Source organism: Penicillium longicatenatum (genome assembly GCF_028827895.1).
Source record: "Penicillium longicatenatum strain IBT 33135 chromosome Unknown contig_7_segment0_segment0, whole genome shotgun sequence".
Classification (NCBI taxonomy): Eukaryota; Fungi; Ascomycota; class Eurotiomycetes; order Eurotiales; family Aspergillaceae; genus Penicillium; species Penicillium longicatenatum.
In genome coordinates, this window is record NW_026643124.1 from 2,472,292 (window position 1) to 2,497,265 (window position 24,974).

The window sequence follows — 24,974 nt, forward strand, 5'->3', positions numbered from 1 at the left end:
TACTTGCAAGCGTCGTCATGTCAAATGTGATGAAGCGGGCCCCCCCTTGTAAGCGCTGTGAGACCCGAGGTGAAGCCTGCGATTATGCAGGTGTCCCCGCTCGTTTACAAAGGCCAGTCCATGAGACGCCTGAAGGTCGAATAACAGAAGCAATACCTGATGGCCACACAACCTGCCTATCATTCCCTACCAATAATCGCCACCTAGATCTTCAGCTCATGCATCGGTGGACTACTAGTACCTATAAAAGCTGCTGTACCCCCGGCACTGGTGACGAGACACTCTGGCAGCTCACAGTGCCTGCTCTAGCATTCCAATATGACTTTCTTTTGAATGGATTGCTGGCCCTGTCGGCATTTGATAGTGCCAGTATACTCAAGAACGATGGTCAGCAAAATTCCAACTACGACAAGTATATAAATTCAGCAATTGAATACCAAGTTCTCGCGTTAGCGAATTTCCGAGCCCAACTCGATTCTCCTTGCGAGGACCAGAGAGCTGCAACGTTTTTTTCGCTGATGCTGATGGTTCTTACGTTTGCAGCGGTACGATTTGGACAAAATTCATGTGCTAGAGAGGAAAGCATAGTGAACACGGCGATCGCTCACTTTGAGCTCGTTCGCGGCGCTGTTCAGGTTGCAGGGAGTGATGGGAAACAGATAAGCCAGAATGAATACGTGCAAAAGCTGACGCCATTTGAAGCCCTTCCTTTCGCAGCTCTTGATCCATCGACCGCGGAGATCATGGCCAAGCTTATGGAACTGAATGATAGAAGGATCGTGGAGGCTGTCCGGGAGATACAAGAGCGGCAAGCTCAGCAGATCGCTTTCTGGGAGGCTTGCAAGAAGGCTTTACATTTACTGCAAGAGTGCTTTCAGAAATGTGTCGGCCCTGTGTATCGTGGTTATGCGCTTGGGTGGCTGAACATGGCTGGTGAAGGATACATTCAAGCTTTGAAAATGAAAGATCATATTTCGTTGCTCATCTTAATGGCTTGGGGTATTCTTGTTGAGAGACTTGGGCAAGATGTATGGTGGGCCCAAGAATTCGGCGTCTCGTTGGTGGACGAGCTCTCAAATGAAGATCTCTCTACTGCCACAGATCCATTAACACGGAATACAATCCTACGGATCCAGGAATTGATTTCGCCAATAGTCCATGGTCGTGAGAAAAAATAGAAAAGGAAGTATTATGGAATTCAATATAACAAGGTAAGTTACTTTTCTGCACCATATTCATATTGTCATGGGGCAATCCTTTCAAAAGAGAACTTGATCGCCATTGGCTGGGCTCGTGATCGTGATCGTGATCGTATTTTACGAACCCCAGCTGAGCCTACAAGGGTACTTCTGACATACTACCACGAGGGAAACAATATAAATATCCGACGATTTTTGGACAGAGGCCAGGAAACTCAGCATCTTCACATATTCCAACCCTGTATTTTATCTCTTTACAACACATTCTTTACAACATACACAATGAGAAATCCCGCCACGCTACCCTTTCGCCCATTGTCATATAACACAAGGAATGTTTCGTCTCCAGCTTCTTTAGAGACAGCTCGATTCCACCAAAAGTTGATTCTAAAAAATGGTCGCACCCTTGGGTACGCAGAATACGGCAACCCCACCGACTACCCTCTCCTCTACTTTCACGGCTATCCATCTTCACGCCTAGAGGGCTGGGGGTTTGGTCAATGGCCCGAAAGGCTGGGTTTCCGCCTCATTGTCCCAGATCGACCGGGTTTCGGACTTTCCAGCTATCAGCCCAACCGTCGGATCCTAGATTGGCCAGCTGACGTGGAAGCTCTCATATCACATTTAGGTCTGTCGCGATTCGCGATCTTAGGCTGCTCGGGAGGTGGTCCATATGCAATCGCATGCGCTCACTTGCTACCTGCACATATGCTATCGGCGGTGGCAGTCGTGGCGGGAGCGCCTCCATGGGTAGCGGGGACAAAAGATGTGACTTTGAGCAGGAAACTTCTATCTCGCGCAGCCATCTACTGCCCAGGGACGCTAGAAATGGTATTCAATCCATTTTCTATCGTGCTTCGGTGGATTATGGAGTCAGGCCTAATGACAAGGTGGCTGGATAATTGGATCGATGGCATGAAGCGTGAGGGAAAGGCCAATGAACGGCCCAACGCAAAAGAGGAGGATTTGTCGACCGAAGAGGCTAGAAAAAGAATGCTAAGTGCGTCTTTCGAGGCTTTCGTGCAAGGGTCTGGCGGTGCGATACAGGAGGCACGTTTACTGTCTCAGGACTGGGGCTTCCGGTTTCAGGATGTACCTTATGACGGAATTCGAATCTGGCATGGCACGAAAGATGTCAATGCACCGATTGATATGGTGCGCTATATGGTCAAACGACTTCCACGGCCTGTCTTTCACGAGCTTGAAGAGGACCACTACACGACGGGCCATCACCTCGAGGCGATAATTACCGACTTGATCAGAGACGAAACAGGAAAGACTGGCGATGAGCCTTGTTAATTATCCTTTGCGTCTATTCGTATTATCTGGCATATCTGCGTAATCAACATTCCACTTTCTTCCAATGATAGTCTCTGGATTGATTTGACAAAATAAAAAATAAAATTTTAAAAATTGAAAAAAAAAAAAAAAGATCGAACGTCAAGCAAGAGGAAGGTCTCCACCTGAAGATTTGATGAAGTAGCAATATAAGATTGAGGAAGCAGGTCCGCATTCAACAGGTTCTGGTGTTGTATATATATATTACAAATTTATAAATTAGATTCAGCCCTGGTGCGCAGTATCGTGAATTCGGCCTATGAAATACTAATTGAATTAACTTGATACTGTACCAAGGTTGTATAGAGTACAATACAATACTTAGATAAAACGCATATAGTGTAGCTACTAGGTATATCATTATTTCAACTACAACGGTTATTTTTTCCTTTGATTTAGCACTTTGAGGAGTCCTTTTCATAAATTGGGGTGATAGCTCAGTTGGGAGAGCGCACGACTGAAGTTCACTACAGTCTGACATTGTCATCGTGAGGTCGCCGGTTCAATCCCGGCTCGCCCCATCACATCCTCTTTTTTACCTTTTCCTTTTTGCACTCACCAATTGAACATAATTTAAAAAACATGGTTGTTATTATAAATCAATTAATTCGGAAAATACATCCACTTAACAGTCCTCCCATTCTCCATCGCTATCTCTCAGAACCAAGGCACCTCTGATAAAATCCGCTAATCTGCCGACAAACTGAGGTGACCGCGGAACATAATGCGTTCCAAAAAATGAATATAATGTAGCATTACTGCAGAACCTCGCCAATTGCCTAGACTCCTTGGGTTCTACAACATTATCCATAAGCGCAATGACATGAAGGATTGGGGTTTCAATCCTAGGACTATATAAGTCCTTATACGAAGAATCGCCGAGTTTGAATCCGCTGCAACATACAGCAAACTTGAACGGCGGATGTGTAATCTAAAACATCCATCAATAAATAATTCTTTAGTACAAAACCAAGCCAGATCCATAATGACGAGTACCCGAAGGCGAAATCATCCACTCACATCAAAATTGAACCCACCAACCGACTTCCGCTTTTCAAGAATAGACGTGACGACCGCTGCCAAAGACGCCCCAGATGAAAATCCAACCACCCCCATAAACGGCCCGTGCTTCTCGAGAATGTCCAACAAGTAGCTTATAGACTGTTCCAAACATTGGATACGACCTTTCTTGGGATCTCCATATCCCCAGACTCGTGTATCATCGCTTTCCCATTGATCCGGGTTTCCGGGTAGGACTCCTGAGGCATAGTATAGCTCAACCGAGTCCGAGGTACACGTATTGTCAGATTGTGAGGCTTTTAGAATTGCGTCTTTCAAATACGGTTGCAAGAAGCGTGTTTTGCTTTCGAAGAATTGTCCTGATTGTCCGTGGCCTGAGTACGGTTAGGTTAATTCTTATGTTGAACTTGGTGTGCTGACCATGGAGCATTAAGACCTTGGTCGGTGGGGATGGCAGGGTAGACGAATTCATTATGATGGGTTTAGAGGGATATGAGAATTTCTTTTTCCCAAGCTTGGTGGAACACGTTGTGAAAGGGACAGTCCGTGGTATTTATCAAGCTTGTTCACAAGGAGTGTGCTCAGGTATAGCCGCAAAACCAGCCCCAACACCGATGGCTTCGACATTTCTCTAACGTTCTTCATCATTCTGATTGCCAGTGCGGTGTCAGTAACGAAAGAAACACCAATGATGTCTGTGAACATGATCTTTGCTCAGCCGAACTGCTGCCTAAGATTATCCGCCTGGTGCATACTACGTCTATAGGTGGATCGAATCCCACTCGAACTGTCCTGGAACATCATGTGAGTATACACATGATGACTTAGGGCATCTGGTATGGGCACCTCAGCCCTAAATGTGGGTTGTCTGACATGAGCCACCCGTCTCACAACATCAAGCCTAGAGCAATTTTACCCGACACACAAGCTTGGTCTTCAGCTGACATATTCCAAAGTGCACCAGAGTTATAGCTGTTATCTCTGTCTTTTACTTGAAATGTTCTATTTCCGCATTTGCCTCAGCCCGGCGTACATTCCGTCGAGCCTCGAACTGAGCATGGTGTTGTTTCCGCTCGGCATCGTGCTTTCTGTAAGAATAATCGCCCTATGCATTGTCCAAAGCTTCTCTTGCTCAACTTCTTTAGTTTCCTCGGGTGAGACAAGATTTGTAATTGAATCTCCACTTTGCGAGTATTAGCGCTGAGCACATTTATCCCACCCGCGGAGAAAGTGAAGCAATGACCGCCCCATTCAAACTGACCTGCTTGACTAGCACCTATCAGATGGAAAGAATTGATGCTAGTCATGCTTGTTTCCCAGAATTTTGTCCAGATTGATCCCCACCCAATTGTAATCTACATTGTTGTTCTTGAGCTTCGCTGCGCGACTATTACCATAACTGCCCCCCAACTCCATACCAGATGTGAGGCAAGTGTAATGGAAACAGGTTTCTGGGCCAGGCGTGGGGGCAGGCTAGCTGAATCCCCATTCTTCCTCTCAAATGCGTTTCGGCATATTATGCAAAAGGTCTACTTTACCGTTCAGACTAACTTGGCATACGGCCATTTCTAGTACCTTCAATGACTTTCAGTGCAGCATCGAAGTCACTTAACCAAGCCGTTATAAATTGGGCCCTGAGCCTCCTAAGGTGGTTTTCGAAGGTCAATTTTGTATTGATGATGTAAATGACGACCAAAAGGGTCTAGGTATCTCTTATCTTACCAATTTCCTGACCTCTTCCAGCTTACGTCTTAGCTTATCCACTCAATTCCTCCGGCGAATAACTACCAATAAAATCTTATTCTGGTAGAGTGGAATGTCCCCATGGTACGGTCACAAACCTAAAAATAATGGCTGACACCTTGGAGACTACGCTAAAGTGACTTGGTAATGAGAGTAGTAATTGAGAGTTGGGCACATAAGAACATGTCCGGTAAGAACAATGAGGGGGTTCAAATACTACATATGAGGCTCAACTGTAAAAACTTGACGGGTGAGATCGTAGATTTTGTGACGTGAACTCTGTTAGCCAGATTCCAACTACTCGGCTGGTTTGTAGCACAGTAAAGGCTTGAACTTCATGGAATAGATTTCCTATTCTCCTCTACAAAAGGTACATATTTCTGGTTCTTGATGGACTGACCTAACTTACATTTGCGGCTCCTCACGACAAGCCAAGTCTAAATAAATGTAGAAACAACTTTTGGTGAATAGACCATGAGCTGAAAATGGGCGGATGTCTACGGACTTTGGGAGCTGGGAAGTCAAAAACGATCGAGCACTGCCCAATAGGTGGGTCAAAGCAATCGGGCTGGATATTCGCAGCCAGCCACGCCACAGAAGTGGTGGCACCGATTAAGATATCTCACCAAACTTGGCTTGCCGATCAACGCAGGCTTGTGCTGACTACCAGAGCCGGAATATATTTTCAATTTACCTAGGAGATTAGCTGGCAATATACAACTGATGAAGGGACTGCGCGGGGTTAAGTGGATAATAAATTCTTTATAGAGATCTTATCCAGATGCAGTACATGAGAGGTATCAAAAACATAAAAAACATTGCTAAATGCGCCACTGATGTATCAACAAAAGCACCCCCCCCAAGCCATAAATGATTGAGATAATATAAAAATCATAGTAGAGCCCGCTCATACAGGTTCAACGGTTTGTAGTGGAACATAACCTTCATCATCTCGAGCGGTATGCTTGCCGGTCATCATAGACCATAGTGCAGCAATGATATGCCCGACGTAGCGACGGACTGACCGTGGATCGCTAGGGGATAAAATCGTAGCAGGTGACCACCAGCTAGCTTTGCGTGCATGGTTTCGACGGGGTGCGGAGATAGAGGCGAGGCCAGCTTCCTTTTCAAGACGGTCAATGTCCATCCAGGACGGGCGACGCCAGAGCTTCAGGAGGAGACTGCTAACAACAACTGAGACGCTGGACATAGCCATTGCGGCACCAGCAGCCATGGGCGGAAGCATAAACCCTGTAAATGGTAGGAAGATGCCCATAGCGAAGGGGAGTCCGATGACGTTGTAAAGACAGGCCCATACAAGGTTCATCTTGATACGATTGAAGACCGTGCGTGACAGGGAGAGACTGGCTGGTACGGTGAGGAGGTCATCTGGGCGCATCAGAACGATGTCGGCGGCTTCCATCGCGACGTCGGTGCCAGAGGCCAAGGCAATACCAACAGAGGCCGTGGCCAGGGCGGGAGAGTCATTGATACCATCGCCGACCATCGCTACTCGCTCTCCGCTCATTTGGAGGCGGTTGATGATGGTGCGTTTGTCAGATGGAGAGGCAGAGGCGTGCACCGCGGATGTCGGAATTCCAACGGCTGTTGCGATCGAGATCGCTGTTGACAGTGTGTCGCCCGTAACCATCGAGGTGGCAATACCCATGCGGTGCAAGGCAGCCACCGCGGCGACGGCGCTATCCTTGACACTGTCCCGAAGGGAAATTGTTCCTGCGTATTGCTTGTCGATTGCGACATGAATCCGGGTCATGCCAGATGCAGCGCCAGTTGGCTTGGGTCCCAGGGTCTCCGAATCGTCTTCAACCTCTGATGACTCAGTGTCTGCCGATGCGGGCACGGAGATGCCTTTTGAGCGTAGGAACTCAGCATTGCCCAAAAAGACCTGGTAGCGGGTACGCTCGATGGAGGTTGATGGTTCAACAGTTGCCGAGATTCCCTGGCCTACACATGCATCAAAGTCTCCGATGCTTCCTGGAAGGCCGTCTCCCCCAGGATGACCGGATTCTGTCTTGGCTTCAGACATAATGGCTCGTCCAATTGGGTGCTCACTGCCCATCTCGGAAAGACCAACGAGAAGCCACCATAATTGACGCCGCCATTCATTAACCGTCCACTGGGGTTCAATCCGGGCATGAGCGACACTCATGCGGCCTGTAGTCAATGTACCTGTTTTGTCGAAAACAACATGATTGATCTTAGTGGCAGCCTCGAGGACAGCGCCACCCTTGACCAGAATTCCATTTTCGGCACCAACACCAGTCCCAACCATCACAGCGGTAGGTGTGCTAAGACCCAAAGCGCAGGGACATGCGAACACAATCACTGATATACAAAGCTTCAAACATACCATAACCTTACCACCTGCATCCTCAGACTTGAAGATATTGGGTGGATTGGGCAGGATGTGGCTAAGGAACATCCAACCGAAAAATGTAATTAGACCAAGGCAGATAATGGTTGGAACGAAGTAGCCGGCCACGATATCCGCCATGCGTTGAATAGGGGCCCGACTTGTCTGTGCATCCTGGACCAATTTAACAATCTGGCTCAGTTGGGTATCCTTGCCAGTCCGGGTGACTTTAAAATCGACCGCGCTTGTGCCGTTGACGGTACCTGCGATGACATGGCTGCCTTTCCTTTTGTGGATTGGCAAAGCCTCACCGGTGATCATACTCTCATCGACATAACTCTCGCCTCGGATCACGATACCATCAGCAGACACCTTGTCACCTGGGTGAAGAATGACGATGTCGCCGACTTGAATCAGTTCCGTAGGGATGAGTTTCTGGTTCACCGTTGAATCTTCGGCCAATGCGGGCTGAGCGTTCTGAGAGGCCCAAGCATCAGCCACCTTTTCTGCAGCGATGGGATCTTCATAAATAGTAGTCATAGATGGGGCCAATGACATAAGGCGGGAGAGTGCTGCAGAGGTCTGTCCTTTGGCGCGATTCTCCAGCCATCTTCCCAGGGTGATAAACGTGATGAGCATAGTGCTGGTATCGAAAACGGTGCTCGGACGCTTGTGGTCTTCGCTGAGAATAGCCATCGCCATAGTGAAACAGCTGTAAAAGAAGGCAGCCGATGTGCCTAGCATGACAAGGACATCCATCGTTGGAGATCGGTGCTTTAGAGATTTGAAGCTAGTGATATAAAACCGGCGGCCGATGCCGAATTGCACTGGGATGGTGAGAGCGAGACATACCAGGTCTCCCAGATAAAGACCCGAGAAGAGCTGGAACCGACCGAAATCGATTGAGCGCATATACATGGGAATCAGCATGTTGATAAAGAATACAGGAACCGCAAAAGAGACGGAGACAATGAAAGCCCGTCGCCACTCCTGGATTTCCTTGGTTTTAGACAGCGATTCCAACTGTGCATTGGTGTCGTCCACATCTGTAATCAGCGCGTTATACCCAGCAGCCTCAATCACATCGAACACGGATCGAATACCAATCACAGATGCATCAAAGGCTATACTAAGTTGTGCGTTTGATAAGGTGATGGAAGCGAATTTGATTCCGGGTCGGGCAGAGAGATCTCTTTCTAGCGCAGAGGCGGATGACGCGTCTCGTAGGCCATGGAGACTGAGGTTGAGCTGCTGGGTTTTCCTCGAAAGTGGTTCCTGCGCCTCGGATGATACGATCGACGCATCAAATCCAGCATCATCCACGATCGCCAAGATAGCCTTGGCAGTGAGTATTGACCGATCATGTACGATCACAGCGCGCTCAGCTAGAAGACTGATATTGAACGAGACCACGCCGTCAACATCGGCAAAGGCATTCTGCACACTGGAGGTGCAAGCGCCACAAGTCATTCCTCCAATCGCAACCGTTGTAACCATATGTCCTCTCTGGTCTTCTATCATGTCGGCGAGTGTAGATCCATCGTCCGGGCCCGCAGACGCCTTGGTTTCCAACACCCGCGCTCCGAATCCTCGATCCTCGATGATCTCCGCAACTTGTTCTGGGCTAATTATGTCCACATTGTGTTCCACCACCGCTCGCTCCGAGAGCAGCGACACATTGACCGAGTCGATACCAGCAACGTTGGTCAGTCCACTTTCAACTGCAGAAGTGCAAGCGCCGCAGGTCATGCCTTCGATCGCGAGTGTCGTCATCGATGAATATGTTCGGGGTGTTTCCTGCGCATCGGTCACAACGCTCTTCACGTGCTCTTCGGTCGATAATACGGCCGCATCGAACCCGCGGTCTTCGATCATCTCCGCAATTTTTGACGGCGACAGTATTGACGGATCATGTTGTATCGCAGCGCGACCCATAATTAAGCTTACAGAGACCTCGCCAGCCCCTTCAACGTCCGTGAAAGCGCCCTCGACGGCGGAGGTGCAGGCTCCGCAGGTCATGCCATCCACTTTGACGGTTGTGGTTGCCATGACGGGTGGTCGACTGGCGGAGTCTGCATCTTCCGCGCCAGCGAGATCGGCAGGCATGGCGATAAGCGGAATATCGTACAGGAACTCGAAAAGGACGGCCGTTTATCGCATGAGGACGTTCGAGATTCTTTTGGTAGGGAAATGCGCTTTGCGATGGGGGGATAACGTGATATTTCAACAACCCGGAAGCTTTCGGATCGACAGTGGATTGATCAGATCAGATCATTCCCACATAAAGACAGAACTGTCAACAGTCCAATTATGTAAAGGCCACGTCGGCTTGGTAGATGCATGGGAATCAAGGGCGCGGGCTAGGCATTTAAATCGGGAAAAGCGGAAGTGATTACGCATGAGAGAGGGGGGATTGGGTCCACCTGGGAATGCATCCTTAGGCCACCGCAGGAGGACGGGCCTGATTTCCTTTACCAATAGATTCACCTATGATTCCACTCCAAAACCCATCAAAGGGAATGGTGAAACAAGTCAGGACTGAGGGTGTTTCAGGTGAATGGAGATTGAGTAAGCGATCATGTGCGACCACATCTTGATAAGTGATGCATATGTGGATGATATCTAGATACGAGTATTTGCCCAGGATCATGCATGGATCACGTTGCATTCCAGATTTATCGGTTGAAATTGCTTGGGCTTATTAGTGCTTATTCTTCTCATGTAAAAAAGCGAGTTGCTGTCATTCCCCCGGCCCTTGCAGTCGTAGCCAGTTAGCTATTTGAATCCAACTTGCCATTCCTATAGCCACGTTTCTTGGCCATGGCAAGCTGAACAACAGCAAGACTGTTTTATAACATGATCCTTGTCATACATTTAGATATTTTGGGAGCCTCTTGGTAAAGAGGATGCCTATTCCTTTTGCAATGGTGGCCCAATTTTCGTGCAAGGGCGCCTAAATAAGAACGACCTTTTTCACCTTTGAATGTAGACATGCACGGATTTTAGGAGTGTGACTAAATGAGTAAAATATAAGCTTCATGGTTCTTTGGTGAAGAGTATATATGTTCTCTTTAAGAGTGAGGAATTATTGTAGAAAAAAGCACATCAAAGATTGGAGTCAATATTGGGATTCAATAGGTCCTGAGCTCCCTGTTCGGTCTTTATTCATGCGCTAGAAGTACATTTGATAGATATTGACTTCTCGTTAAGGAAGTAAGGTGTGTATCTACATTATATGGGAGAGCATAGGGCCATTTGGAAGGCCAAGGGTAAAAGGCTCCAATATCCGCATACACAGAAAAGATTTTGCTTGCTAGACACCATCGAGGCTTAATGAAAGCTTCACACATGCTGGTTAGTCTCTGTTGACCGAGTCAATAATCTTTTGATATGCAGATAGAGGGAGTTAAATTGCTAACGACTGTATATATAACCCCCAGACCAGTAGACAGACTAGGTGGGCTGTAGCTTCCAAGGTAGCAAACAATTCAAATTTTTAGAATCAAATATCCTATGACCACCTGGCATTACCCAGGTAGAAACCACACCATTAAGAGGAAGCCTGAAACATTAAACATTGGGAAGAGAACAGGGTGGGCACTGATATCTAATGTGATGCGCGGGCCCTATCACCGCCCAGGCCTCCGGAGTAGTGGATCTATCCAAGCTCCCCTCTCCAACCCCAAACATACCTCCCATCACCGTTCATTCACCCCACCATCATGGATAAAGCACACGCTCGAGCCGTTGAGGCTCTACAACCATTTATTCACCTCGCCAACGCCAACAGCGCCACATCCCCACGCTTCGTTGCGAACCTAATCACAAATGCCACCTCCAACCCACACACCTACGTCTTCGGCGAGCTACTAGAGACGTCAACCATCCAATCCCTAAGCTCCCTCGACACACCACCAGAATACAAGATCTACCTAAAACTCCTAGAGATTTTCGCTTGGGGCACATGGGAGGAGTACGAAAATTACCAAGGTACGAAGCAACCCTCCCTCCGCATCTAGTGTACTAAGCTAATCCAAACCGTTAACAGGAACTCCCCGCCTCCCAGAACTTAGCTTCGAGCAAGCCCAAAAACTCCGTCTCCTCTCACTTCTTTCCCTCGCAAAGACAATCAAACCTCTCACCTACTCAGCTCTCATGACCCATCTCTCCCTCAAAACACCCGGTGAACTCGAATCCCTCGTCACAACCGCTATCTACAGCTCCCTGCTTACAGCGCGCTTATCGCCAGCCGCTACGCCACCCACTATTAATGTGACAGCGGTTGCGCCGTTGCGGGATGTCCAGCCACAGTCCCTTCCGGCTATGATCAGTGTTCTTGAAGAGTGGCAGACGCGGTGCGGGAATGTAGTCAGTCATCTGGAAACGGAGATCCAAAATGTTAAGTTAAATGCGGCTAAGCGGGCTGTGAGGGAGGCGGCATATCAGCGATCGTTCGATGAGGCGCTGGAGAAGCGCAAGGCGGCTGCACCTGGAGGTGGAGTAGCTGGGGTAGGGAATGCGGGGGGAAGTGGCAAGGGAGAGGGCAGACGGCGTGGGCGGAGGGGGTTTTGGGGAATGGGAAATAAGCGGGAGGCAGATGATATTGATCACGATGATGGGTTTTTTGATGCGGGGGAGGGAATGGATATTGACGAGGGCGCTGGGGCAACTGGAACAGCGTCTGGGCGGGGAATTGGGAGTCGGACGAAAAGGATACTTGCGGGCGGCCGACAGGGTTAAATACGGTTTCTATGGTTCCTGCATCTAGCTGGTATCATGGTCGCTCATGACGATTTATTACGGCGATAGCTGAACTTTACTACATAGATTCTACAAATGAAACGCATGCGAATTGATTGCGAATTCAGGTTGATATTACCGAAGTATATTGATTGCATTCGTAAAGCCCCAAGGGCAACGACTCATTGAAAACATAAATACAAATGTCTGAGGTCAGAAGGGGTATTGGTAGAAGAAGAAAGAGGACAGCGAGATGAAAGTAGTAGCAAATATGGACAGGACAAGGAGAAGTAGGATGACCGCTGGAAAGGCGGATGGTAGAGGAACAAACGATCAGAGCAGCAACCTGGGAAATTAGAGGCTGGAAGAATGATAGCAAGATATTTTCAAGAGATTTTCAAAGGATGCTTCGCAGAAGCAGACCGGAACAACATAATCCAGACGCCAGGCTAGGAAAGCCCCCGACAGGTCATAACATTGCGAGCGACGGTGACGTGGAGGCACAAGAAAAAGTACCAAGCTGTACAAGACGAAGGGTGGATGCAATTGCGCGAATTGCATAGAGAGATCGACTGGTTCACATCATAGTGCCGGGCACGAAGATGAACAAGATACTCAAGGCAGCAGCGGTGAGGAAGGCTACAGCCGCGGTGACTATAGCGCGCTTGTTCAACAGTTGGCGAACATAGGGCTCACGAATCGGCGCCCAGTTCATGAATGTGTATTCGCTGTAACCGATGAATGCCATGACGGGATCAATCTTGTACTGGTAGGAGACAATGAAGTAAGCCGCAACAGCAAAGGGAAGAATGACCTATATCAAAGTTAGCGCTGATTTCACATTTCATAAGGTGAAATTGACATACCCAGCAACGAATGTGCCGAGGCTTGTTGCGCAGAACAACGTAGAACGCTCCCCAGAATCCACCACCGAAGCTGATCAGAGCAAAGGCCAAGCGCAAGATGATGCTCAAAGGCACAAGGTTGCCTAGGGCCTTGGCCTGCAAGAATCCCGGGAAAGCATCGCGCTCCATAGCTTGAAAGACGTAGTCCTTTGCGGGGTCGAACACCTGCGGGTCGTCACGGCCGTCATCCTCGATCAAATTGATAATTGTCGAAACCATAGTTTCAGGCAAGACAATTTCACGTTCGGAACCAGGGAGTAAGTAGGTGTAAAGAATCTTTTCAGCACTGGCACGAATATCATTACGGGCAACAGTGTGACCGGGGGAGTTGGAGTCGCCGCCATTGTGAGTGCCGGAGCTGGGACGTGGTTGTTGATCGGGTGATTCGGTGCGCGTCTGGTACACAGACTCGGATCCGATACTGTTTTGAGGCGAGTGAGACGAGGTGTGGCCTTCAGACCGCAAGAAAGCAGAGAGGCGATGATCGGCATCCCGTTCTTTTTCGTTGCCGGCCAGACGTGAAGGCCCAGCCTCCACCAGTGGAATATCGCCTAGGTTCTCCAAATTTTCGAGCATCGCAGAGGATCGTTTGCTGTCGGCTCTCTCCATGTCGGGAGTTGCGACGAGCACGGAGCGGCGAAGTTCACGGACATAATGGCGGCATAGGGACATGTGTTGAGAGACATCGAGCCTGGGGAGAAACTTGTTAACACGGAGCATTTCATGACTTGATTCTCAAGCTTTTCACCTACCAGAAATCAAGGTAGTCCACTGAGCGTTGCTGGTCGCGCATGTAAATGTAGAAGGAAAAGAGATCGACAGGGGCCAGAGTGCGGCGGCTGAGCACTTCAAAGAGAGTCGGCAGACGATTGCGCGACTCCGAATCGGAGTGAATATCCCATGATGAAGTCATCTTGTGTTGTTGAGGGGGAGATTGGACGGTGAAAATTCCAGCACCGAGGGGTTGAAGGTTGACCCGAAAGGGGTAAGGAGCGTGTCAGGTCGCGCGGGTCCCGAGCAATGTTGCTTCAGGAAGAACTTGGCGAAAATGAAAGACAGAACGCGATCCAATTAGAACTTGTAGAGAACGAAAAACACCGTGTAGCGTGTAAAAGAGGGACGTGATGTAGACAATGGCGTGTGTCGTGGTAGGACACGCAATGTCACCCGGGTATTACGGACCCCTGGTCAAAAATAGAAAAATGAAAGGGGAATTGCAAGCTGAATGGCAAGCCTAAAGTTCAGGAGAAATCAAAATACGAGCCCATGAAATGGGATTGAAACGAACGAGACTAGGCTCTCCAGGCAAGGGTTGACAATAGGATGTGCTCCAGCCATCTCTGTTCTGCAATCTTTCGTGCCTGAAACAACATCGGATGAAAGGTTTACCCGGACCCACCTGTCACCCACTAATCTTATTGCATCATATCTACGATCTTAATTTTAAGTCTAGTGGAAAGTACTTTCTCATGTTTATTCATATTCTTCATAGAGATTATCCTCAGGGTATTTTTTAATTCGATTGCACCCCCAAACGCCAGTTCATCATAAACACCCCAGCAAGAAACAGAAGCTCAGTTATTATCAGCCAGATGCTAAGATTTGGTTAGCTATATTCGTCAGGCGTGGTGGAGTGTGATCTCATATACTTACCGACCATTCCGGAATAGCCCGGATCTGCTGGTACATGAATCGCTCAAGTTTAGTCGCACTCTTAGCATATGGTGTAGTCTCGTTGTTGTACCGGCGACAGTTCGTAAAGATCAATGTTGCATCCTTGATAAAGTCTTGTGGAGTCGGGTACATGTCTTTTTCATGCTTCTCCTCCATGGTAGAAAGATCCATGGGCTCGAGAATAACCTCGTAATAGTCAGGTACCTCATCTCGGTTCACCGGTTGTGTGAATGGCCAGGCAGCGCTGTGATTCTGCATGTCGTTCAACAAGTGCAGCAACTGGTTGTGATTTGGTCCATGACGCGGCTGGCGGGCCATCTCATCCATGTCGGGCGACCATCCGGAGTCTTTGATAGCCGGGATACTCAGAGGGTCGATTTTATTCACCCCATTCTTCCACTCTTTGGGTGGGGGATGGATGATATGTGACCGGCTAAAGGCCCGAATCTTTGCCTGCACAGCTTCTTTCTGTTTTAATAGCATTCGTCCCATCTCGAGGTATCGAATCTTGGGGAGCATAGTACACTGCATGATGGTACCGCCCTCGTAATCCTTAATGTATCCCATCCATATCGATCGATCGAGTGTGATTTCCTTGGTGAATCCTTGTTTTTTGAAGTAGCCGATGGCGTAATTATCCGCATAGGTGAGGAAGTGCATAATGGGAGAGGTAGCCTTGACATAATCCTATTGAATATTGGGTTAGTGTGCAAAACAGGCCTAGAGGTTGGCGGGTCGCAATTATACCTTCAGGTGAGACATCAGATGCGCACCGTAACCCTTGACTTGCTGGTCGGAGGAGATAGCACAGAAGACAATTTCTGCGAACTTTCGACTGTTGAATGGCCGATATGTGATTCCTCTGTGGGATGATTAGCATCTTCTCTAATCCGTGATCCGTGATTGTTGCCATACCCAACAACTTCTAACGGATGCTTTACAATCGCAATTGACAAATGTGATCGATCATACACCAGTCGAGCAATATAGTCCTTAGGCATCTTGGGGAGTTGCTTCTGGAAAATACACTTCAGCCCAGTGAGGACGATAAAGCTATCATGTGATCCATCATTATTGACGACCCGGAACTCGATATCACCTCGGCGCTCTTCCAGTACCGCGGGCTGGATGGAAAATTTAGTGACTGATGGGGCTGTAAGTGCGGAGACGGCGGGATGGAGCTCACCTTCTCGGGGAAGGGCACAATGCGCAGGGGAGGCTTCAGCGCGGGGCCATCTTCCTATGACATCTTATTAACTAGCGTTCAAGGAAAATTGGCAGAGGTAACCAACGAACCTCTTCTTTTTCTGGGGAATCAGTGCGCGCTTTCTTGCTTGCCTGCTGCTGAGAGTCCGGGGAAGCGACCTCCTCCGAGGCCTTCCTCTTTGAACCTGCTTCCGGTTATTATCTGCTGTGAAATACAACTAGAGTAGGAATCATAGATCAATGAGGAACTCACTCTTGGGCGACACAGCAGTCATGACGAAAGGTGAGAAAAGCTGTGATTCAATTATGCGTGCGCGTGTTCGGTGATTAAGCAGCTGGATGTGACTGGGGTCGGTTCAGGAATAACCATTTCTCCGGATCGGCCAGATCACATCTATACCTCCACGCGTTATCGATCTTCAACTGTGCTTGACATAAACCTCGTACCTTTTCACACCGATTCCACCACACTCATGTCGCTGAACGAAGTCTGGGAGGCAGCCTCTGCAACCCCTTTCCACCCCATTGTCTCCAAGGATAGCCAGTTCGCGATTGGCTTCAACTTGCTCCTCGTTGGTATGCATAGCTCCGGCAATAACGTCCATATGTCCAACTAACCTTGTTAACTCTAGCTGTGATTGCTAGTGGTCTTTTTGGGCTAAGTAAGTCTGTGCAAGAAAGTTGTACTATCAATTGTGCTCACAACCTCTACAGACCGTTCGTTCCTGAGTCTCTTCACCCTGGGCGTTCCAGCCGCTCTAGCAACCGGGTGAGTACCTACTTGTCATATTAAGAATTTTTGTTATACATACTGATCATACGCTTATGGGTAGATTCGGAGCTGTGCTGATGATCTGCGCCGTCGGAGTTTATGTTTAACGCGATACCCATTATCTCCTCCATGTACACTAAGCGGGGAATTATTGCTCGGGACCTGTACTGCTAGAAGCTCCCAAACTATCACACATTTGCGAAACCATTAGTCCCTGCTCCTATCTCCCAAAAACACCACCTGGACTAGCAACACCTCAAAATGGAGCCTCTATTCACCGGCGTTTCCAACAACGCCAATCACCTCTACACTCTCCTCTCCTGCATCGGCTTTGCCTCAAGAGCTACTGTCCAGATCACACCCGAAGGCCTCCGTTTCTCCGTTGAAGAAGGCCGTGTCATACAAGGCCTTGCTTTCCTCGACAAGTCCCTCTTCACCAGCTACACATTCAATGCGACCCCACAAGATGCCAGCCAAGCAGAAATATCCGACACTCAAGATTCCGACGAGGTGACATACCCACACTTCATCGTCTCTCTCTCCGCGCTCCTCGAAACACTCAAAATCTTTGGTATAAACGAAGCTCAACATTCAAATGCCCGTGACACCAGTCTTCCGCACACCAATTCAGCTTCAAGTGCATTCACCGCGCCAGCGCTGTTGATGGACCGCTCCTGTACCCTCCAATATGCATCCCACGGTGCACCATTCAGCATCGCTCTCGCCGAGGCAGGTGTCCAAACAACATGCGAACTGGTAACATACGAACCAGAACCCAATGAATCTGACATCCCCCTCCAACGCGATGCGATAATCATGAAAATTATCATGCGCTCCGCCTGGCTGTACAATTCTATTGCAGAACTTGACTCTTCGGCCCCCACTATCCTCAAAATATCTGCGTCCTCCAAGCAGGAACCATATTTCGCCCTCTCGGGAGCCGGCGGGCCATTTAGTGAGTCCACGGTCGAGTTCTCAATGGACCAACACAATGAGATGCTCGGAACGGCCCCGGGACAGACAACGCAGGCATCACAGGGAGTACACAAAGTGCTAACAGATGATGGAAACTCCCGAGCACGCGCAACGAAGTCAAAGCTCGGCCCGACTGCCACAGAGACATTCATGGTTTCACCTCCCTCGACTATTAGTGAGCGTATCAAGCAGAGTTACCGGTTTGCGCTGGTTCGGAAGGCGGCAAGAGCCATGTCTGTTGCCAACAAAGTTAGTATCAGGGGGGACCAGCAGGGCGTATTGAGTCTGCAGTTCATGATTGAGCTGGATGACGGTCAAACTCCTGCTGGACGCTCTATCGGAGCTGGAGTCAAGGGTGTTGGACAAGTTTGCTTTGTCGACTTTCGGTTCGTGCCCTTGTTGGATGAGGAAGACGCTGAGATGGATGTTTGAGGGGGGTGAATAGTGGAGGATCTACGTTGCTTGCTCTCATACACACATAGAAGTACAAATGAATGATATTTAAATCATGATCCCCAGACGCCTAATTGGGTATGCTCTAATGTAAATGCTGCGAAACTTGAGATTGGTCATGATGCGCCTAGCAAGGAAGAGCGACCTGGACATAAGAAGCAATCAATATGCAATGCACTGGAAAAGAAAATTGTGGTACGTAACGGAGATGGGATTATAGGACCTGGATTAATTTAGCATATAACCTTGACATTCATGTATTTTCATGGTGAACAGACCTCAGCAATAGATTGCCTTTCTATAATCGACTTCTGTCGCTCATTACGCGAGACACGATAGTAATAATCGCTGAAATCTCCGCACTGCATGTGCCGCAGGAACTCCTCGTCATGGGTAATGACAATGAGCTGAAAGTTGGCTTGCTGCTGTCGAGCCTTGATAATATCGTGTAGCGATTCAGCCAAGGAACGAATATTATCACGATCCAAATTGGTGGTTGGCTCATCGAGAGCGATCAATCCACAATTGACGCCGAAGCACTCTGCCAGTGCAAGTCGGATGATGATACTAGCTAATACCTTTTGTCCTGCACTGCAGCGGCCTCGCATATCCATCTCTGCGCCTGATTTGACCATGCAGACACGGTAGTTGTATGATCGGTTGCCCTTGGCATTTTCATTGTCGGATCTGATAAGGATTGTGTCGACATCCGTTCCGCGGTAGGTCTTTTGCCAAAGCTCCCCCACGATGGCATTGATCTCTTCCATCTTCAGACCGTGATATCGCATGATGGCTTTATCGAGGGCTCCACCATAGCGGGCAAGATCTTCAACAGCAGCTTTGGTAGTCTCCACCTTGATGTGGGATTCCTTGTACTTGGATGCGGCATCTTTGTAGTCCGTATCCCAGTCTTTGAGAAGTTGCATCAACTGATCGTCTTTGGATTTCATTTCTCCCATCTTGCTAGCTTGTTTGGCGGCCAAAGCATTGTGTTCCCGCGTCCAGCGTTCCGACTCCTGCTTGAAGCGGCTGCGATCAACGTCGGCATTTTGAGATTCCAGTTGCTCGACCTCTTCCAGAACGTTATCTAGAGATCGTGTAGCTTGGCGATATGTCAAATTGTCTGAGTACTGCCGCTTGGTGTTCTCACTGTCTTTGAGCTGTGCCGAGATCTTGTTGATTTCTCGAGTGATTTCACCTTGCTCAGACTCGAGTTTGCTGATCTCAGCCTCAATTTCGGAGAGCTCTCGCTTACTTTTTTCAAGTTGGCCAGGGCCTCCACGGTTATTATATGAGTTGATCTCCTCGTTCGCTAAAGCAAGCTGGTTGATACTCTCCGAAAGACGGGTGATGTCATGCTGTAGGTCTCGTTCTCGCCCTTCGGCTCGTTGACTGATGTCGTCGTAGCGAGCTTGAGCCTGAAGTAATTCGGGTGTCAAGCTTTCGATGTCTTGGTCCGCTTTCTCAATTGCCTCCCGCTGTTGAAAATTGAGGTTCTTGTACTCTTCCAGGCGGGCAAGCAAGTCGGCCTTCTTCTCCAGCTGGAATTTGGCGCTTTCAAGGTTACTTTGGACATCTCTCAGCTGTAACTCGAGCTTGTTGATCTCGCTCCGAGTCTGATCCCTTTCACTCGACAGCTTAGCGAGAGTCTTTTTCAGCTCGCGTGCCTTTTCATTATTCGCCGAGATTTCATCTTGGATATCTTGCAGGGTACGGCTTGCGGACATATTTCCTTGATTCGCAGAGAGTTCTTGGATTTGCGAGGCGATAGTCTTAATATCAGCATCGTATCTTGTAATGGTGTTGACCGTTTTGATAAGAGACTCTACATCTCTCTTGCTTTCCTGCCTGTCGCTCACAGTTCGGTCATGGACCTCAAGCTTGTCCAGAAGCTGATAGCGTTGAGATTCGCATTCCTCTTCTTCTTTCTCCAGTTCTGGGATGTCGGTTTCTGAGAGACGGACCCATGTATCGTACGCTGCACTGGCTTCGCGGGCAGTCTCAAGATCCTGCTCCATCTCCTGCAATTGTCCATCTTCGCCTTCCTTAGCGGCATTTTCCACCAATCCCTGAAGCTTTTTAATGAATCCTTGGACCTCGGTCTCATTTTTGAAAGGTCTCTGGCATGTGCGACAGCTTTTGGCTTTCTTTGCTGCGTCAACACACAGGTTGAGGTACTCACCCAAACCAGCGTATTGATCAGCGTCCTTGCGAGCAAGGTCGTACTGTTCCTGCCGTTCTTTGACTATCGTAGGGTACTCGGAAGGATCTGCGTCAACCGCCTCATGAATCTCCTTCACACACTCGTCCAGCTCCTTTCGACGCTGTTTCAAGGCTTTAGTTGCATTTTTCAACCTAAACTCGACCTGCTCCAATTCTCGGCTGACACCATCGCGATCGCGCTCTGCATCAGATACCTGCTTGGATTCGTTATCTACCGCGGACTGGAACTCCCGTTCCAAAGAATGGGGCTGCCAATCCGCACCGACAACCTTCACAAGTCGTTCTCCATGAGCTCCTTTCATAGTCTGAAGACTCCGCTTTTTTTCCTTCTCTTCCTTCTTGAGATGATCCAATCGAGCTAAATCGCCAGCCTTCTTTGTGGACTCAATTAACTCATCATTGAGGTTCGAGTTTTCGTCCTCAAGGTGTTGGATCTGCGCGTTGACATCCTGAATCTCTTGGTCCCATGAAGCAACAATCGTACGCTCTTTGGCGCGTTCGAGGCTCGAGGTGATATCTTCGATCTTAGCCTCCAGGGCTGCTTGAACGCCCTCGTCAACGTCGATTCCATTAAGCTTTCCTTGGTAGCTCGCCGATTCTCTGTCATTGTTCGAAATCTGCTTTTTGGAGGAGTTCTTGGTTTCTTGTAAAGCGGATTTGCGCTGTCCGATTTCATTTAGAGTGTCCTGAACCTCGCGGAGCTCTTTCTGGGCTTCGCGTTTCACCCGATCGAGGGCCTGGTTTCGTTCTCGCAGGAAGCCCCTGACCTTTTGCATGAAAGCGTCGATGCTTTCCTGGTCCATATTCTCATCAACGCTATAAATGTTGTTCCCACGAGCAACTTCGGTGATCATATTCTGACGTCTTTGGACCTGTCGCTCGAAGTTGGCCTTGTCGTTCTCGTGTTTTCCATTTTCAGCTTGTTTCAAGCCCAGCTGCTGCCGGGTCTTCTCAATACGCGCCTTAAGTACCATGTAGTTCTCCTTCTGCGCTTCTTCCTGCTGCTGGTATTCGATTTGCTTGGTCTCAAATTGTTCGAGATTTGATTCGAGCCATTCATCCGAGTCCTCAAGCTCGACCAGGTGCCGTTTAAGATTGTCAATAGTGGTCTGGATACTTTTCGCTTCGATTCTTTTGCCTTCTAGTGCACCGAGCACCTGCGCGTATCCTTCGGATTCTTTCCATGCCTTGTCAGCAAGCTCGGCGACACGGCGCATCTCCTTCGACATCTTTTGAGTCTCGTCGCGCAGCTCTTCAATCTCATCTTGAAGCTTCACTGAGCGCTTTTCTGCACGATCTGCTTTATCCTTGTCTTCTTTTGAATGTTGCTCCATGATCTTGTATTTCGCCAACTCTTCATTCTGCTTTTTGCGAAGAGCCTTAATGTTATCAATCGCCTTGGTGTACTTCATGGCTTCAAAAATCTCGTCGAATCGCTTTTTGAGGACGGATGGTTCGCTCATTGGCCAAAGACTCTCATCCTGGTGGCAAAATATGACAGAGTCCAAGATAGCCTTGGAAACGCCCAGATATTGAGGCATGATCTGATCTAGCTCGGCGACTCGTGAGGAAATCGCCGTTCGCTCGCCATTTTTCATCATCATAAGATGCCCTTCCAGCGTCTTCTGCTGCCTTGTCGTCTTCTTGACCGTAAGTTGTAGACTGCGGGTAGCCACCATCTTCGCACCAGATGTTCCCTTGAAGGAAAGCTTCACCTGTGCAAGCACCTCCTTCTCGCCACATAATTTCGGATCGTGGATGAAAGCACCGCCTTTGCTGTTCGGAGGGAGATCGCCGGTGGTGGCATATTTCAGACACTCGATGATAGTCTAAGGCTGTCAGTCTGCGCCCGCCGACTAACGATACCTAGCTACCGATGAGCGTACCGTTTTGCCCGATCCATTATATCCGACAATCAATGTAAGAGGAGTGTGAAACTGGATGGTCTCGCTGCGCGTGTTGTCGAAGGAACGAACTCTGGAATTATGAGAAATAGTGAGCATCAATGTGTGGACACAGGATCTAGAATTCGAATAAGAACATACCCCAGAATGGAGAGTTTGTCAATTTTCGCTGTCCGGAGGAAAGTAAATTGTCAGATACTTGTGCATAAGTTGCTGCAGCCCTTGATGCATTTCACTTACACCTATTCGGACCGTTAGCATAGTTATGGAAAAGCGGGGAACGGGTTAGCTCACATTTTGAAAGCGCCAGCGCGAGTGGAGAGGCTTCAGCAGGCTCCCTTAATGGCGCAGAATGACTGTCAATGTCATCCAGAGCCTAAAGTTTGCAGAATTTGGGAGGGTGCAGATCACAACGGGCCTTTGTGATGCATCAACTTTCTCCACTTGTTGCTCGCGCCGAGCGACACGAAGTCACCTGACAGGGAATAGAGCGTTAGATAATCCGACGCCCCACAGGGATCAGCGAGTATTTATCACTCTGAGCGGCCGGGTTTCATTTCCCTTTCTTCCTGGGGTCAAGCCATTCTGTGTGATAAGCAGGAGGTTGAATTACCCCTAGCGAATGGCTCTGATCGTTGTCGTGGCTTCGCTTTGATTATAATATCACCCCTCTTGGAACTATACATTATTTGGGTTTACTGGAAACTTACTTTGCGGGGAATCGACCGTCTGGACCGCTGAGCTCGGATACCTATTACCCTTGCCAATCTTCTTCCTACGATTTCCTTTCACCCGCCCGAATTCATCCCCACTTTCTTCCTCGATTCAGTCTTTGGTCTCCTCGATTCAGTCCTTGGTCTCCTCGATTCAGTCCTCGGTCTCCTCGATATGGCCTTAAGCCAGCAACACCAGCTCGACAGCCTGCAGCCACCCGCATCGCAGCGGCAGTCCATTTCTAACGAAGCGAGTCAAGGATATCCAGGCGATGGACCCTTTGGAAGCTATGGGATACAACCGCCGCAAGCGCAACAGGACCCAGGTTGGATCCAGCGGGTGCTTGAGGAAATGAAAGACATGCTTCTGCTTCTCAACGCCCAGGGTCGCATCACCTATGCATCGCCGTCGGCAAAGCAGATCACAGGCCGATCCCCCAAACAATTCGAAGGGAGTCCAATCACGCAATATATCCACAATGAGGACCAACCTGTCTTCAACCGTGACATGGACGACGCAGTCGCTGAGAACCGTGCGTTTCGCACCCATGTGCGATTCCAGAAAACCAACAACGCCTTCTGTCTCATCGAGATCTACGGGCACCCGCATATTGCGAATTCGAATGCGTCACAGGAACGGAACACCACTCCACAGGACCTATGCACAGGGTTCTTCCTCATGTGTCGACCTTACCCCTCGAAGATATCTCAGCTTCTTGATTCTTTCCTCGAACATAAGATTGAAAATGCGCGACTAGTACAACAGATTGCCAAGCTTAACCAAGAAGAAGAGGAAGAAGCAGGCATAGCCCGCGTTCAATACGGCAAGACGGATGGCGAGCAGACAATAATAGATAACGCCACCGGACAGGTCATCTTGAGCGACCAGGAGTCGAGCGAGACCGCTGCCGCACAGTCGGATGATTCTGGTACCAGCGAAGGGGCAGATCTCTTCGAGCAGGCACCTCGCCCAGAGGGCATGTCGCATATTGATGGCATTGAAGTGATGACAGGTCTCTTCTATGGTGACGGCGAGCGGTCACAGGGTCTTAGTACAGGTATGCGACGGGGTCGACTAGTCCACTGTGACATCGATATCACTACGGCTGCAGATCAAGCACGAAATGTGCAAGAGGGTGACAGACGCAAGCGGCTTAAGGGCCAGCACGTTTGTACCGATTGTGGAACCGCCGACTCTCCTGAATGGCGAAAAGGGCCCACTGGGCCCAAGACCTTATGCAATGCCTGTGGCTGTAAGTTTCCCGTATTGGCTTTTTGTTGCTGAAACTAACGTCCCCTCTTTAGTGCGCTGGTCCAAGAAAGAGAAAAAGCGTCAGGAGTACAATTGATCCACTCCATCACATCACATCACGAGTTGGCCTTTACTTAACTTATTGCTTTCCGTTTTTCTAATTGGCTTCGCTTACGGTTACGATATCCTGTGCTATGCGAGGTCCGAGTGTGGTGGTCACTTGGATTTGGGACTTATATTTTTTCTTTGCCTCCCATGGTCTGCGCAAAATGATTGACGAAGTAATGATCAAAATTTTCCAGATTTTTCTGGCCTCAACGTGTATATATTGGATTATTTCTCTGGTTCTTGGCTTTACTGCACACTGACATACTGGATTGAATGTTTGAATTTACTGTTTACCCTTTCATATAAGTCGATCACCTTAATTCATGAAAAATTATGTAACATTTCCCAGGCATAAGTGCTGGAATGAAACCATAT

General features: G+C 48.7%; 11 protein-coding genes across 11 annotated transcripts; 6 read left to right on the forward strand and 5 right to left on the reverse strand.

Annotated features, from left to right (window-relative positions):
* Window positions 1-17: 17 nt before the first annotated feature.
* N7484_011187 (Zn2/Cys6 DNA-binding protein) lies at window positions 18-1,178 on the forward strand (the record flags this gene model as incomplete). The annotated part of the gene is made up of 1 exon (XM_057121574.1): window positions 18-1,178. The coding sequence occupies one exon, from the start codon at window positions 18-20 to the stop codon at window positions 1,176-1,178; it is 1,161 nt and encodes a 386-aa protein (XP_056967328.1).
* Window positions 1,179-1,481: 303 nt separating this feature from the next.
* N7484_011188 (alpha/beta hydrolase) lies at window positions 1,482-2,498 on the forward strand (the record flags this gene model as incomplete). The annotated part of the gene is made up of 1 exon (XM_057121575.1): window positions 1,482-2,498. One exon carries the CDS (start codon window positions 1,482-1,484, stop codon window positions 2,496-2,498), a length of 1,017 nt encoding a protein of 338 aa, XP_056967329.1.
* Window positions 2,499-3,162: 664 nt separating this feature from the next.
* Window positions 3,163-4,029, reverse strand: N7484_011189 (alpha/beta hydrolase; the record flags this gene model as incomplete). The annotated part of the gene is made up of 3 exons (XM_057121576.1): window positions 3,163-3,468; window positions 3,558-3,931; window positions 3,978-4,029. 3 exons carry the CDS (start codon window positions 4,027-4,029, stop codon window positions 3,163-3,165), a joined length of 732 nt encoding a protein of 243 aa, XP_056967330.1.
* A 2,178-nt stretch (window positions 4,030-6,207) lies between these two features.
* ctpA (Cu(2+)-transporting P-type ATPase CCC2) lies at window positions 6,208-9,780 on the reverse strand (the record flags this gene model as incomplete). Its single annotated transcript, XM_057121577.1, has 1 exon — window positions 6,208-9,780. One exon carries the CDS (start codon window positions 9,778-9,780, stop codon window positions 6,208-6,210), a length of 3,573 nt encoding a protein of 1,190 aa, XP_056967331.1.
* Window positions 9,781-11,396: 1,616 nt separating this feature from the next.
* Window positions 11,397-12,414, forward strand: N7484_011191 (COP9 signalosome complex subunit 7; the record flags this gene model as incomplete). The annotated part of the gene is made up of 2 exons (XM_057121578.1): window positions 11,397-11,664; window positions 11,723-12,414. The coding sequence occupies 2 exons, from the start codon at window positions 11,397-11,399 to the stop codon at window positions 12,412-12,414; spliced, it is 960 nt and encodes a 319-aa protein (XP_056967332.1).
* A 577-nt stretch (window positions 12,415-12,991) lies between these two features.
* rgsB (uncharacterized protein) lies at window positions 12,992-14,232 on the reverse strand (the record flags this gene model as incomplete). Its single annotated transcript, XM_057121579.1, has 3 exons — window positions 12,992-13,228; window positions 13,281-14,010; window positions 14,072-14,232. 3 exons carry the CDS (start codon window positions 14,230-14,232, stop codon window positions 12,992-12,994), a joined length of 1,128 nt encoding a protein of 375 aa, XP_056967333.1.
* A 661-nt stretch (window positions 14,233-14,893) lies between these two features.
* On the reverse strand, window positions 14,894-16,474 carry gcnE (histone acetyltransferase GCN5; the record flags this gene model as incomplete). Its single annotated transcript, XM_057121580.1, has 7 exons — window positions 14,894-14,914; window positions 14,973-15,680; window positions 15,741-15,855; window positions 15,909-16,117; window positions 16,180-16,233; window positions 16,290-16,384; window positions 16,453-16,474. 7 exons carry the CDS (start codon window positions 16,472-16,474, stop codon window positions 14,894-14,896), a joined length of 1,224 nt encoding a protein of 407 aa, XP_056967334.1.
* Window positions 16,475-16,672: 198 nt separating this feature from the next.
* N7484_011194 (OST5 family protein) lies at window positions 16,673-17,078 on the forward strand (the record flags this gene model as incomplete). The annotated part of the gene is made up of 4 exons (XM_057121581.1): window positions 16,673-16,775; window positions 16,832-16,861; window positions 16,914-16,968; window positions 17,033-17,078. The coding sequence occupies 4 exons, from the start codon at window positions 16,673-16,675 to the stop codon at window positions 17,076-17,078; spliced, it is 234 nt and encodes a 77-aa protein (XP_056967335.1).
* Window positions 17,079-17,232: 154 nt separating this feature from the next.
* N7484_011195 (putative DNA repair protein Rad1) lies at window positions 17,233-18,378 on the forward strand (the record flags this gene model as incomplete). Its single annotated transcript, XM_057121582.1, has 1 exon — window positions 17,233-18,378. The coding sequence occupies one exon, from the start codon at window positions 17,233-17,235 to the stop codon at window positions 18,376-18,378; it is 1,146 nt and encodes a 381-aa protein (XP_056967336.1).
* Window positions 18,379-18,662: 284 nt separating this feature from the next.
* N7484_011196 (MRX complex DNA-binding subunit) lies at window positions 18,663-22,625 on the reverse strand (the record flags this gene model as incomplete). Its single annotated transcript, XM_057121583.1, has 2 exons — window positions 18,663-22,451; window positions 22,509-22,625. 2 exons carry the CDS (start codon window positions 22,623-22,625, stop codon window positions 18,663-18,665), a joined length of 3,906 nt encoding a protein of 1,301 aa, XP_056967337.1.
* A 789-nt stretch (window positions 22,626-23,414) lies between these two features.
* On the forward strand, window positions 23,415-24,588 carry N7484_011197 (GATA transcription factor LreB; the record flags this gene model as incomplete). The annotated part of the gene is made up of 2 exons (XM_057121584.1): window positions 23,415-24,492; window positions 24,545-24,588. 2 exons carry the CDS (start codon window positions 23,415-23,417, stop codon window positions 24,586-24,588), a joined length of 1,122 nt encoding a protein of 373 aa, XP_056967338.1.
* Between the last annotated feature and the right edge of the window lie 386 nt (window positions 24,589-24,974).